The sequence below is a fragment of the Neomonachus schauinslandi genome, chromosome 15 (genome assembly GCF_002201575.2).
Source record: "Neomonachus schauinslandi chromosome 15, ASM220157v2, whole genome shotgun sequence".
NCBI lineage: Eukaryota > Metazoa > Chordata > Mammalia > Carnivora > Phocidae > Neomonachus > Neomonachus schauinslandi.
The window spans coordinates 12,917,366-12,932,020 of record NC_058417.1 but is presented as its reverse complement, the minus strand read 5'-3'; the positions used below and the strand labels follow the sequence as shown (position 1 = coordinate 12,932,020).

The 14,655-nt window shown below is 41.5% G+C and overlaps 1 protein-coding gene across 1 annotated transcript; it reads right to left on the bottom strand.

Annotated features, from left to right (window-relative positions):
- Nucleotides 1–3: 3 nt before the first annotated feature.
- Nucleotides 4–918, bottom strand: LOC110593205 (olfactory receptor 1A1-like; the record flags this gene model as incomplete). The annotated part of the gene is made up of 1 exon (XM_021704443.2): nucleotides 4–918. A coding segment is annotated over exon 1 (915 nt), but the record flags the coding sequence as incomplete, so codon positions are not given.
- Between the last annotated feature and the right edge of the window lie 13,737 nt (nucleotides 919–14,655).

Below are 14,655 nucleotides of genomic sequence, written 5' to 3'. Positions count from 1 at the left end.
TCTTTTGCTGAAGAGTTTCCCCAGGGCAGCCTTCATGTCTCGGTTTCTCAGACTGTAGATGAAAGGATTTAACATTGGGGTCACTGCGATGTACATCACAGTTATCACTGCATCCTTTAGGCTGTAACTAGTTAGAGGGTGGAAATACATGCCCATGACTGTCCCATAATACAGAGAAACAACTGTGAGGTGGGAACCACAGGTAGAGAAGGCTTTGAGCACACCCTTGGTGGATGGAACCCGTAAGACTGTGGAAAAGACCCGGACATAGGAGATAATGATGCATAGTAATGGCACAGAGAAAACACCAACACCTAGGTACATCATCTTCACATTAAAGTGGATGTCAGAACAGGACAGCTTGAGTAAAGAGGCAATGTCACAGTAGAAGTTGGCTACTTCCTTGTTGCCACAGAAGGACAGACTAGCTGTGAGCAGAGCGTGGGGGAGGGCATTGGTGTTTCCAACCACCCAAGACCCAACAACCAGGAGGACACAAGTCCGTGGCCTCATAATTGTTGTGTAATGAAGTGGGCGGCTGATGGCCACAGCACGATCATATGCCATCACTGCCAGCATATAGCTGTCTGTGTTACCCAAGGCTAACATGAAACACATCTGTGTTAAGCATCCCCCAAGGGAGATGGCTTTGCTGCCTAAGACATGGTTGGCTAGCATTTTAGGGATGGTTACAGAGGAGAAGAGGATGTCAACAAAGGAGAGATTGGCAAGGAAAAAATACATGGGGTTGTGAAGGCGAATGTCAGAGCGAATGGCCAAGATGATGAGCAGATTTCCAATCAATGTGATGGGGTAAATGAACAGGAAGAGGACGAAGAAGAAGTCTTCCTGTTGCTGCTGACCACTGACTCCCAGGAGAATGAAACCAAGCGTAAAGGATTCGTTGTCTCCTCTCATCCTCTCATGGATCCTTCAGCAGAAAGAGGAGAGGAATCCAGAATTATGACTAAAGTTACTGTGTATAATGGTCTTCCTAAAACATCACTTTTGACCCCTGTGGTTGTTGTGTCTATACTTAGGTGTGCTAAATCCAATAAATTGCAGGGGAAATCCCTGTTTGTCAGTGTACCTAATTTCCATGTGCTAGAAACTTTGTTAGGCTTTGTGGAAAAATTATAAATATGTGAAAAACAGTTTATCCTTTTAGTTATATATGATGTAGTCTCTGCTCTGTAGCACCTTACAACTTAATAGAGATGACAGTATTGCATGCTAATTGTATTACACATGGAAATGAAAGGACAGTGTTTTGGAGTCTTTGAAAAAAGCTCTCCAGTGGAAGGAGTGGTTAGTACAAAAGCACCATGAACAATCAGAAATTGTTCCACTGGCCAGACTGAGAATGAACCCACAGCCAGGAGGTAACTAGTGTCTGAACTGGCATGGAATATTGTAAATTTTAAGACTACTGGGCTTAGGTTGTAGCAAAAGCAGAATTAGGTGTTTACTCTCCAGGTATCCAGTTTTGAAAGTAGACATTCACTACTTCGTTCAATAGGTTTCATCTTTATTCCAAACCCTTAAATTTATGGAATTATAATAGTTTTTCTCTTTGACCTTCCCTTACCTTTTTTTTATTATTTCCTCTGGTGACTCATCCAATTCCATTGTGGATTCATCTCCTGCTTAGTAGACTCTAGGTCTCTATGTGTAGACTAGATCTTTTCTTCTTATTTCCATGAACAGTCATCCCACCAACATGTCTAACTGAACCTCATCCTCTGCACATCTTTCCTGAGTAGACAACAAAATGAGAAAGAGAAGCATATCTTGTTTATTTTTAATCTTCCTTACAGAGATTATTTGGAATATTATTTTATGCACCAATACATTTGTACTCAATAGTTTGAATATAACCTGGCTTGTTTCATGGCTTCTCACAAGGAGGATGCTGGCAGGCATTGTCACTTAGGTTATTCCTCACCTCTACATCTGATCTTGTTGATTCTTCATTTTAAATAATTCATACATAAGTTTTCTACTTATTGTTTCAGTGCTTTAGCTTTGACCACCATCAATTCCTTCCTGAAATATTGTAGCGCTCCCTTAATTGTTTCTCAACTGAAGAAGGTTCCCTCCTTTCATCCACCTAGACTCTGAGGCATACTAGGTGTGTCAGAGACTACTAGAATATTACCCAAATCCATTTTGTTCTCTTCTTCCTGGGCACTGAGCTAGATTACATACCCCAGCTTCCCTTGCACTGAAGTGTGGCATGTGTGTGAGTTCTAGCCAATCCATATGTTCCAGTTCTGCTCTTCCACCAAATTCTCTGTCTCCTTGGGCCAGCTGAATGCAAATGGCCAGGAGGCTGAAGGGGATGGTGGAATCACATGGTGGACACTTCACTGTGTCTCCAGTACTCTTCATTCAGGAAAGCCACAACACACCCACTAGCACCACTATATAATAGAGAGAAATTTATTCTGTTTAAAGTGTTACATATTTTACATGCATTTGTTACTGTAGTCTAGGATATACTAAGTAATTCACTAAGTTTTCTGTTTTTTAAAAAGATTTTTTTTATTTATTTGAGACAGAGAGAGAGTGTGTGTGTGTGTGTGTGTGTGTGTACATGAGCATGAGCAGGGGTGGGGAGGGGCAGAAGAAGAGGGAGAAGCAGACTCCCCACTGAGCAGGGAGCCAGACACTGGGCTAGATCCCAGGACCCTGAGATCATGACCTGAGCCAAAGGCAGATGCTTAACTGACTGAGCCACCCAGGTGCCCCAGTAATTCATTAGGTTTTCTAAAGAGATCTTGACTCAATAATTAAATCTATCTGTAATTAATTGTAATTAATTGAATTACCAATTCTCAGTGTCTCCTATAGTACTCATTGAATATGGTAGGCAAGGGGAAGTAGGTAAAATTATATTCCCCTAAAAATGATATTCTTTTTCATCTCTGCACTTAAATGAATTTGATTTTTTTCCTTAAATGCCCTTTACCCTGGTGTACACAGAATCATGTTATTTCAGAATTGGGAGGGTTCAATAAATGGGATGGCTCAGAAACTATGGTTACCTGAAATGCTGGAGAAGTATAGTATTACAGACACACTGTGTTGGCAACATGACAGACTTAACTGATGTTGATAGGTCACATCCCTATTAAAACACATAGACAATCTATGCTAATTATTAAAGGAAAAGAAAAAAACACATAGCCAAATCTAAAAGAAAGAAATGGTATTACAGAGGTAAAGAAAGAAAAAGAACTCAGAGCAGGAGGGAGTTGTGGGCCAGAGCTGATGCTGTGGTACCCTTGGAGATGTGACCACTTATCCATATACAGCAGGGAATTTATATTGAGCCTTCAGCATAAACTTGAAGTGTGGTCCTATTTGTGAAGAGAACACTAGAGGAAATTATTGCCATATAAGAATTGGAAGAGAAAGAATAAAATCGAAAGAATTCACAGAAAATATGATTGTCTACAGAAGAAATCCATGAGAGACTCCCTATACAAACTACGAAGTTTCAGAAAATTTATTTGATATAAGTCAATATTGAAAAATCAATTCTTTTGGTATACTTTAAAAATACATTGCAAAATATTATTATTATTTTTTTTAAGATTTTATTTATCTATTTGACAGAGACAGAGATAGTGACAGCAGGAACACAAGCAGGGGGAGTGGGAGAGGGAGAAGCAGGCTTCCCGCCAAGCAGGGAGCCCGATGCGGGGCTCGATCCCAGGACCCTGGGATCATGACCTGAGCCGAAGGCAGACGCTTAACGACTGAGCCACCCAGGTGCCCCGCAAAATATTATTTTTAAAAGATTCCTATTCCCAGTATGAACAGAAAATTTAAGGAATCTAGAAATAATTCTAACAAATGAGGTCCAAGTTGGGATTCAAAAATTATAAAACTTTGCTGAAGGAAAAGAAGAATATCATAAAACATGTAGACATAAGCAATGTTTCTGATATGTCAATTCTGTTCCATTAATCTATGATTTGTTGCAATTCCTGTCAAAACACCACAGATTTCTTTTAACACTGGACTTAGTAAAATGACCCAACAATTCATGTAGGAGAACAAAGAGCAAAGAAGATCTGAGACAATTAGAGGAAAAGCATAAGGAGAGAGGAATACCCTATAGGTATGAAAATTACTTCCCCTGGTACTTCAAATATTTGTTTATTTTTGAGAGAGAGTGGGCAAAGGGGCGGAGGGAGCAATGATTCTTGCAAAAGAACACACACACACACACACACACACACACACACACTTTCAGGAGTCAGAAAAGGCTCAGACCTGACAAAACCAACAGAAACACTTCTTCCTGATCCTGTTTTCATGGACAAGAGCCCATAAGTAACTCAGTGTGGAGTCTGACACTGGGCTTGACCCCACAACCCTGAGATCATGACCTGAGCTGAAATCAAGAGTCAGATGCCTATCCAACTGAGCCAGCCGGGTGTCCCGCATGGAACAATTTTTAAAAACCACAATGTGATGGAAAAAAAAACAAGTTTCCATAAGATATTTGGTGTATCACACCATATGTGTAAATTTTAACACATAAAATAATACATGCATATGCCGGTAAAGTACATACATCCTGAATGGGAATATATTACCCATTGTTGAACAGCAGTTATCTCTGGGGTTAGAGAGATAATATTTCTTCATATTTGCCCTGGACATCATCTCCATACACCTACTACCATCCTTTTCATTTGCCTCAAAGACTCAGAAGAAAAGTGTCCATGCATCCCATATACTCTCATTCTTATTTCTGTTTCCTCAACTATATTGCTCCACCATTCTTTCAGCTTATTTGCTCTCTGCAGGATGTCCCTCACCACCAGCTGTTTCTCATTAACCATTAAGCATATTACAGTCTATTTAGTCATTCAGTGAATGTTCCTCAATCTTGTAACTCTTTCTAGCTACCATGCCATTTCCTATCTATGTTATTCCTTTCTCAGGTAGGCTTCTTTATAGAGACATCTGCTTACTGGACCCCAAATTATATTTATAATATAAAAATGTGATTGTAGGGCACCTGGGTGGCTCAGTTGGTTAAGCGACTGCCTTTGGCTCAGATCATGATCCTGGAGTCCCGGGATCGAGTCCCGCATCGGGCTCCCTGCTCAGCAGGGGGTCTGCTTCTCCCTCTGCCCTCTTCCCTCTCGTGCTCTCTGTCTCTCATTCTCTCTCTCTCAAATAAATAAATAAAATCTTTAAAAAAATGTGATTGTACACATGTCTTCAAATAGCTCACTATTTAGCATCACCTAACAGATAAAGTCCAATTTCCTTATCATGGAGAAAATTTCAAAGACAAATTACTTATACATTTGAGGACTATTTCAGGGCAAATGAGTTATATATTTTTATTAGAAGCACCAGATTAAAGCAGGAAAATCAGTCTGGAAAAGATGCTTGGGTTCATAACTGGAGGATTTTGAACTAATGCAAACACTTTGTTCTATATTCATTGGGAGGTAAGATTAGTATAGCGGGTATAGGTTGCAGTAACTCTTTGTAATAATAGGCATATGCACCTTATGTTTCATATAAATACAGATATTTGGACATATAAATAAAGTGATCAGTAGGGCAACACTTTGGAGTGACCATCTGGTACACAGAGACAACCACAAGGAGATAAAATTAGAAAATGAAGGAATGTAAGAAAGGCAGCACCAGAAAAGGATGAGATTGGTATAATCACTGCAGGAACCAGAGAAACAGAGAACCCAAGGAGAGGGTTGCTGAGCAGTCAGGGACTGACGATGTAGAAGCACAGAGCAAGATGTTGGAGGTGATCGTGGGGAGAGCTGATTCCTGCAAAAGCCCAGGAGGAAGAGGTGACAGACAGTATCTTATCCTCCCCAGAAGAGAAGCAGGACATGCATCAACATGAATGCCAGAAGCCGTGACAGCCTTGAGTTCCCTGGAAAGACACCAGGTTTCTAGGCAATGCCGGTCACTAATTACTCTTCCTGGGAAGTGTTTGTGCTCTGAGAATTCCAACATATGATGGTGCTGAGGACAATCTTTCAGGATACATGAGATGAAATGCCTCCCCCTGACATCAGTGGTAGCAGACAAGGCCAACAAAAGTCCTCTCAGTGCTTTGAGTATCCTTGTTAGTTCAGGCCACCGGTGCTTTGACAATGAAGTAACATAATTTTCTGAAGGGACGTCTTAGCCAACACCCTTGAGTGTGGGAGCCCAAGGTGGCTCTGTAGGTCCTGTGTGAGGTGATGGACTCCTGCAAGTCCCCTCCCCCCCCACACACACACTTTCAGGAGTCAGAAAAGGGTCAGACCTGACAAAACCAACAGAAACACTTCTTCCTGATCCTGTTTTCATGGACAAGAGCCCATAAGTAGCCACTGTCAGAAGGGGAGGGTTTCCTGCCCACCCCTGCCCCAACTTTCTCCCTTTTGTCCACTAAATCTTGAGAGTCTAATTCCAGAGCCGAGGTGTGAGTCCTACCTCTCTGTGTGACTTTAGGCAATTCAATTCACCATTTTTTCATCTGATAAAATGACAAAATAATTCTCCTTACCTCTGGGGGTTTTGTGAGTGTCAGAGGAGATAACACAGGTAGTGCAGTTGTTGGCTCTGTATCCTTTGATGTTGCTGTCATAAAGACTCTTCAACATTTACAGGAGTTGGGCTCTCCACTGGGGAGACAGCTCAAATGCTGTCAGAAAGGGTCTTGAGCTTGTGGTCTTCACTCCTCTTCCACAAATGGGGAGTTTACAGCCAACGTCTAGTGTTTGTTAACATTCATTTTGGGGGGCAGGTAAGCTGGGTTATGAATCTTCTGTTCCTGGGGTGGAGAAAGGCTGGGCTGTCTTATAAAGAGGAGCTGCCAGCTTCCCACGTGTGGACAAAGAGGCTTTGGGAGCTGTCCTGGTTGGAACCTGAAGATGAGGACTCCGGTTTCTCCTTCAAGGAAGAAGGTATATTATAGCATCAAGAAAGTTGTGAATATTCACCAGGTTCTAATGTTTTGAAAAATGACTCCCCAAGGTGTTCATTCAGGCCCAAATCTGAATAATCATTGAGACCTGTTGGCACACTCCTATACTTGTCTCCTGAGGGGACACAGGGGCTCTCAAGGGTAATCTTTCCCACAGTTCTCTTCTAGAGGAAGGATAGGTAAGATGGTATCAGGCAGAATGTGTCTCTATGGCCTGAGCCCTGGGCTGACTTATTCTATCCTTTTTGTTGAAATGTGGGCCCCTCTGCAGTTCAACACAAACTTGGAATCACCCCTTGGGATACAAGGACTGTGGTACAGCTGGTCATTCTTCCTGGTCATTCTTCCAGGCTACTCTGAAAACTTTGTGGTGTTACGTGTGCAAGGAAAAAGAATTCTATTTCCTCTTTCCTCTAGGATTTGACTTGAGGGGAGTTATTGTAGGTGCTATACTCTCTTCATCTAGCATGCTGATGGCATTCTAGAGATGGATGGGACTTAGGTGTTTATCTAGTCTGCTTCATGTATGTGTTACCTTTATCATAGGTCTGCTTAATGGCATTTATCCTATGACTTAGCACCCTCTGTAGCAGAGAGGTCACTTCTTTCTTAGAGGGCTGTGGTGAAGACTGAGCTCTGGCCAGGGTTCCAGCCAGGCTCTGTCTCTTACTGGCTGTAACCGACCTCGGACAGTTATTCAACATATTTTCTCACCTTTAAAATAGGAGTACCACTACTGCTAATACTACCCTACCCTAATACTACCCTACCCTACAATACTATCCTCATAAAGTTTCTATGAGGATCAAATGAATTACTATCTTAAGTGTCTTTAGGAGAGCCTAGCAGATAGTACGTAGGTAAGAGGCCCAGTCAGTGTTAACTGTTATTTTATTAACTCCTGATCTACTCCTGTGGTTGTTGGACACCTCTCTAAAATCTTCCATCAGACTGTGCACACCTACCACGGATGTTAATAAACCCTGTTTCACCACATCTTGCTCTAGACATGTTTCAAGTCACACCATTCAATGATCTGTTGTTTCTGCCCTGTCTTAGGGTCATGCTCCAGTGTCCAGGACTTGGGACCCCCAGACTCAGATACTATGACATGTCATGATAATATTTCTTCCGTAATCACATTTTGATGTTGGCTTCCTTTCCGATTCTCTCGTTACTTACATATTTTGATTACTGGGAATCCATTAGAGGCAAGGGATTATGCAACGGTATTAGAGAGACTATGAAGAAAATGATATTTAATACTAAAATATTTGCAAATATTAACTGTGGACAGTGACTACAGCTTTCATTAACTTACAAAAGAATCTTTGATTGTCTCGTCCCCACAAAGAGAAAAGCCTCTGGATGGTGAGAGAGGCTAAATTGAGTTGTCTGTTGGCCAATCCAGGCTTGAGTAAATCTCTTCTCATTAAAAAAAATTTTTTAAAGGAATGATTTATGAAAGGTATTTGCAGAGTAAGAGACAGAGAGCAACATCTTACACACTGTAAGAAAAGCTTATACCTGCAAATAGTGTAAGAAAGGAAACAAAATTTTTGTAAATTATTTTTTTCATGTTAAGACATGAAAAAAATATAGTATAAATCAGAAACAAATTTAGGTGAAAATGAAACAGATATGGAAACAGCAGACAGAAATGATTAAGTACAAAAAAATAAGATTTTAATTGACTTTTTAGGCAGAATTGACATCAGACAAAAAATTAGTAATGTGGAGAACAGACTTCAGAAGTACTTCCAGATGAAGATAAAAAAAGAGTTTAAAACAATATTGTAGGGGCGCCTGGGTGGGTCAGTCCGTTAAGTGGCTGTCTTCGGCTCAGGTCATGATCCTGGGGTCCTGGCATCGAGCCCCACGTCCGGCTCCCTGCTCAGTGGACAGCCTGCTTCTCCCTCTCCCTCTGCCTGCCACTCTGCCTATTTGTGCTCTCTCTCTATCTCTTGAAAAAATAAATAAATAATCTTAAAAAAAATAATGTAAATTAGCTGAAATAAAAATAAATATTTAAAATTAAAAAAGAAGGAGTTTAAAACAATAAGAGAGGAGAGAAATAATGGGTGTTGGAAAGATGTGGAACTCTGATTTAAGAATAATAGTTGTTCCAGAGGGAGGAAAACCTAGAACAAATAGAACAAAAGCAACACTTAAAGTTACAGCAAAATGTAACTAGAGAACTCAAAGTGAAATTCTTACTTTTAAAATTTTTTTATTGTTATGTTAATCACCATACATTACAGCATTAGTTTTTGATGTAGTGTTCCATGATTCATTGTTTGTGCATAACACCCAGGGCTCCATGCAGAACGTGCCCTCCTCAATACCCATTACCAGGCTAACCCATCCTCCCGCCCCCCTCCCCTCTAGAACCCTCAGTTTGTTTTTCAGAGTCCATCGTCTCTCATGGTTCGTCTACCCCTCCGATTTCCCCCCTTTCATTCTTCCCCTCCTGATATCTTCTTCTCCTTCTTTTTTTTTCTTAACATAAATTACATTATTTGTTTCAGAGGTACAGATCTGAGATTCAACAGTCGTGCACACTTCACAGCGCTCACCATAGCACATACCCTCCCCAGTGTCTATCACCCAGTCACCCCATCCCTCCCAAACCCCACCACTCCAGCAACCCTCAGTTTGTTTCCTGAGATTAAGAATTCCTCATACCAGTGAGGTCATATGATATATGTCTTTCTCTGATTGAGTTATTTTGCTCAGTTTAACACCCTCCAGTTCCATCCACATCGCTGCAAATGGCAAGATCTCATTCCTTTTGATGGCTGCATAATATTCCACTGTATATATATACCACTTCTTCTTTATCCATTCATCTGTTGATGGACATCTTGGCTCTTTCCACAGTCTGGCTATTGTGGATATTGCTGCTATAAACATCGTGGTGTACGTACCCCTTCGGATCTGTACATTTGTATCTTTGGGGTAAATACCCAGTATTACAATTGCTGGATCATATGGTAGCTCTATTTTCAACTTTTTGAGGAACCTCCACACTGTTTTCCAGAGTGGCTGCACCAGCTTGCATTCCCACCAAGAGTGTAGGAGGGTTCCCCTTTCTCCGCATCCCCGCCAACATCTGTCATTTCCTGACTTGTTAATTGTAGCCATTCTGACTGGTGTGAGGTGGTATCTCATTGAGGTTTTGATTTGGATTTCCCTGATGCCGAGCGTTATTGAGCACTTTTTCATGTGTCTGTTGGCCTTTTGGATGTCTTCTTTGGAAAAATGTCTGGTCATGTCAAGCTTTTTATCTTGATGAAGTCCCAATAGTTCATTTTTGCCCTTGCTTCCCTTGCCTTTGGCAATGTTTCTAGGAAGAAGTTGCTGCGGCTGAGGTCGAAGAGGTTGCTGCCTGTGTTTTCCTTTAGGATGTTCATGGACTCCTGCTTCACATTTAGGTCTTTCACCATTTGGAGTCTATTTTTGTGTGTGCTTTAAGGAAATGGTCCAGTTTCATTCTTCTGCATGTGGCTGTCCAATTTTCCCAACACCATTTGTTGAAGAGACTGTCTTTGTTCCATTGGACATTCTTTCCTGCTTTGTCAAAGATGAGTTGACCATAGAGTTGAGGGTCCATTTCTGGGCTCTCTATTCTGTTCCATTGATCTATGTGTCTGTTTTTGTGCCAGTACCATACTGTCTTGATGATGACAGCTTTGTAATAGAGCTGGAAGTCCGGAATTGTGATGCCGCCAGCTTTGCTTTTCTTTTTCAACATTCCTCTGGCTATGCGGGGTCTTTTCTGGTTCCATACAAATTTTAGATGATTTGTTCCATTTCTTTGAAAAAAGTGGGTGGTATTTTGATGGGGATTGCATTGAATGTGTAGATTGCTCTAGGTAGCATTGACACCTTCACAATATTTGTTCTTCCAATCCATGAGCATGGAACATTTTTCCATTTCTTTGTGTCTTCCTCAATTACTTTCATGAGTATTTTATAGGTTTCTGAGGACAGATTCTTTCCCTCTTTGGTTAGATTTATTCCTAGGTATCTAATGGTTTTGGGTTCAATTGTAAATGGGATCGATGAAAATTATAAAAGATTTTATAAAAAGAATTGATAAGATAAGAAGTTGGTTGAAAAAACAAAGAAGAGGATTTAAAAAAAAAAAAAGAAAAAAAAGGAAGAGAATGTGATCTGGCAGGAGACTAGAACAAAGCCATACACTAGAGATTTAGTGTATATTTGATTTGTGAGAAGAAACTGTATCTTAAAATTTTAAAGAGAGAACAACTTAGATATATATTCCAAAAATAAGTGTAACTACTATGAAGGGATAGAATATGACTCTAAAAATGAAAAATAAAAATGTTTTTTAAAAAAGGGATTGATAAGATATTGGTTGAAAAAGGGAAAAAGAAAAATTAAAAAAAAAAGACAATTAAAAAAATTAACTTTGAAAGACTAAAGAATTGTGGGAAAAAAGCCATGGATTCTATGTGCAGTATTCCCCTAGCGCTGGAGTTCTGCCGTTCTCCTTGATCGGTAAACTTGGTCTTGGCTGGCTGTCCTTGCTGATCTTCTGGGGGAGGGGCCTGTTGCCGTGGTTCCCAAATGTCTTTGCCAGAGGCGGAATTGCCCTGCCCTTGCCCAGTCCGGGCGAAGTAATCTGCTTGGGTTTGCTCTCCGGAGCTTTTGTTCCCTGCGAGCTTTCCGTACAGCTTTGGAGGACGAGAGTGAAATGGCGGCGTCCCAGTCTCTGCCCCAGAGGAGCCAAGAACTCGGGGCCCACTCCTCAGTGAGCCCCCAGAGAAAAGCAGTCAGTCACTCCCGTCTCCCCGGTCTCCGGCCGCACTCCGTGCTCACCTGGCCTGTGACCGAGTGTTTCTATCTTTGGCGCACGACTCTGTGTGGACTCTCCAAACCCAGCAGATCCCTGTGGTGCACTCCTGGGCTGCTCCTCCTAGGGGAGGAAGAGGAGTCTCCCCAGATCTGCTGCTTGTTGGATCCCTGCTGGAGGAGCAGTGGCCCAACTGTGCTGCGGATCATGGTTTATGGCAACCCCAAGCTGAGAGCCCACACCTCGGCTCCGTCTCTGCAGCCGGCTTCCCCGCTCCAAAACCTGGGAGCTCTGCCACACTCAGGCACCCCGGTCTTTCTGTGACCCTGAGGGTCCTGAGACCACACTGTCCTGCGAGGGTTCCACCCCCCACTTAGCCACTGGAGCGTTGTCCCTCAGTGGAACCAACTTCTAAAAGTTCCAATTTTGTGCTCTGCAGGTCTATCACTTGCTGGTAGTGGCTGATGGAGGCCCCCTCCCCTGCTGTCTATCCTCCCAAATATCACCTCGGATTCCCTTCTCCGCATATCCTACCTTCCAGAAAGTGGTCGCTTTTCTGTTCAGAGAGTTGTTTTTATTCTTTTCTTCCATCTCCTGTTGAGTTTGTAGGTGTTCAGAATGGTTTGATCCCTATCCAGCTGAATTCCTGAAACCAGACGAAATCCGGGTCTCCTACTCCTCCGCCATCTTGCTCCCTATACCATATCTTCTTTTTCCATTCATCTGTTGATGGACATCTTGGCTCTTTCCACAGTTTGGCTCTTGTGGACATTGCTGCTTTAAACATCAGGGTGCACGTACCCCTTCGGATCCCTACATTTGTATCTTTGGGATAAATACCCTGTAGTGCAATGCTGGATCATATGGTAGCTCTATTTTCAACTTTTTGAGGAACCTCCACACTGTTTTCCAGAGTGGCTGCACCACCTTGCATTCCCACCAACAGTGTAGGAGGGCTCCGCATCCCTGCCAACATCTGTCATTTCCTGACTTGTTAATTATAGCCATTCTGACTGGTGTGAGGTGATATCTCATTGAGGTTTTGATTTGGATTTCCCTGCTGCCGAGCGATATTGAGCACTTTTTCATGTGTCTGTTGGCCGTTTGGATGTCATTTTTGGAAAAATGTCTGTTCATGTCTTCTGCCCATTTCTTGATTGGATTCTTTGTTCTTTGGGTGTTGAGTTTGATAAGTTCTTTATAGATTTTGGATACTAGCCCTTTATCTGATATGTCATTTGCCAATGTCTTCTCCCATTCTGTTGGTTGTCTTTTGGTTTTGTTGACTGTTTCTTTTGCTGTGCAAAAGTTTTTTATCTTGATGAAGTCCCAATAGTTCATTTTTGCCCTTGCTTCCCTTGCCTTTGGCGATGTTTCTAGGAAGAAGTTGCTGCGGCTGAGGTCGAAGAGGTTGCTGCCTGTGTTCTCCTTTAGGATTTTGATGGACTCCTGTCTCACATTGAGGTCTTTCAGCCATTTGGAGTCTATTTTTTGTGTGTGCTGTAAGGAAATGGTCCAGTTTCATTCTTCTGCATGTGGCAACACCATTTTCTGAACACCATTTGTTGAAGAGACTGTCCGTTTCCATTGGATATTCTTTCCTGCTTTGTCAAAGATTAGTTGACCATGGAGTTGAGGGTCCATTTCTGGTCTCTCTATTCTGTTTCATTGATCTATGTGAATAACCAGCATTTTAAATCTCAGCATAATTTAGCAAAAACTGTGAATTTGAAGACTGGCAAGGAATCCAGGAAGCAGAACACATTCTGATTCTTTTGCTAAGTCATTGTTTTGTTCTTGACTTTATAAACGGAAAAATGAAGATAAAGTATCTACTACTTGAATAGATGTCTCCTAGCAGAGTAAAAAGAAAGAAGTCACTGTATCAACTCAAATCAACTGTGGTCTATATATTATAGAAAGAGATTCAGATTTCATATTTTCAGTTTAAAAGAAGAAATCTCCCAGATTTAGATAGTTATTTTAACTTTAAATGGAAAGGGAATCCAACAAGAAGAGCTAACAATTGTAAATATCTATGCCCCTAACATGGGAGCAGCCAGTTATATAAGGCAATTAATAACAAAAGTAAAGAAACACATCGACAACAATACAATAATAGTGGGGGACTTTAACACCCCCCTCACTGAAATGGACAGATCATCTAAGCAAAAGATCAACAAGGAAATAAAGACTTTAAATGACACCCTGGATCGGGCACTTGGGTGGCTCAGTTGGTTAAGTGACTGCCTTCGGCTCAGGTCATGATCCTGGAGTCCTGGGATCGAGTCCCGCATTGGGCTCCCTGCTCGGCGGGGGGTCTGCTTCTCCCTCTGCCCTCTTCCCTCTCGTGCTCTCTGTCTCTCATTCTCTCTCTCTCAAATAAATAAATAAAAATTAAAAAAAATAAATGACACACTGGATCAAATGGACTTCACAGACATATTCAGAACGTTCCATCCCACAGCAACAGAATACACATTCTTCTCTAGTGCCCATTGAACATTCTCCAGAATCAGTCACATCCTAGGTCACAAATCAGGTCTCAACCGGTACCAAAAGATTGGGATCATTCCCTGCCTATTTTCAGACCACAATGCTTTGAAGCTAGAACTCAATGACAAGAGGAAAGTCAGAAAGAACTGAAATACATGGAGGCTAAAGAGCATCCTACTAAAGAATGAATGGGTCAACCAGGAAATTAAAGAAGAATTTAAAAAATTCATGGAAACCAATGAAAATGAAAACACAGCTATTCAAAATCTTTGGGATGCAGCAAAGGCAGTCCTAAGAGGAAAGTATATAGCAATACAAGCCTTTCTCAAGAAACAAGAAAGGTCTCAAATACACAACCAAACCCCAC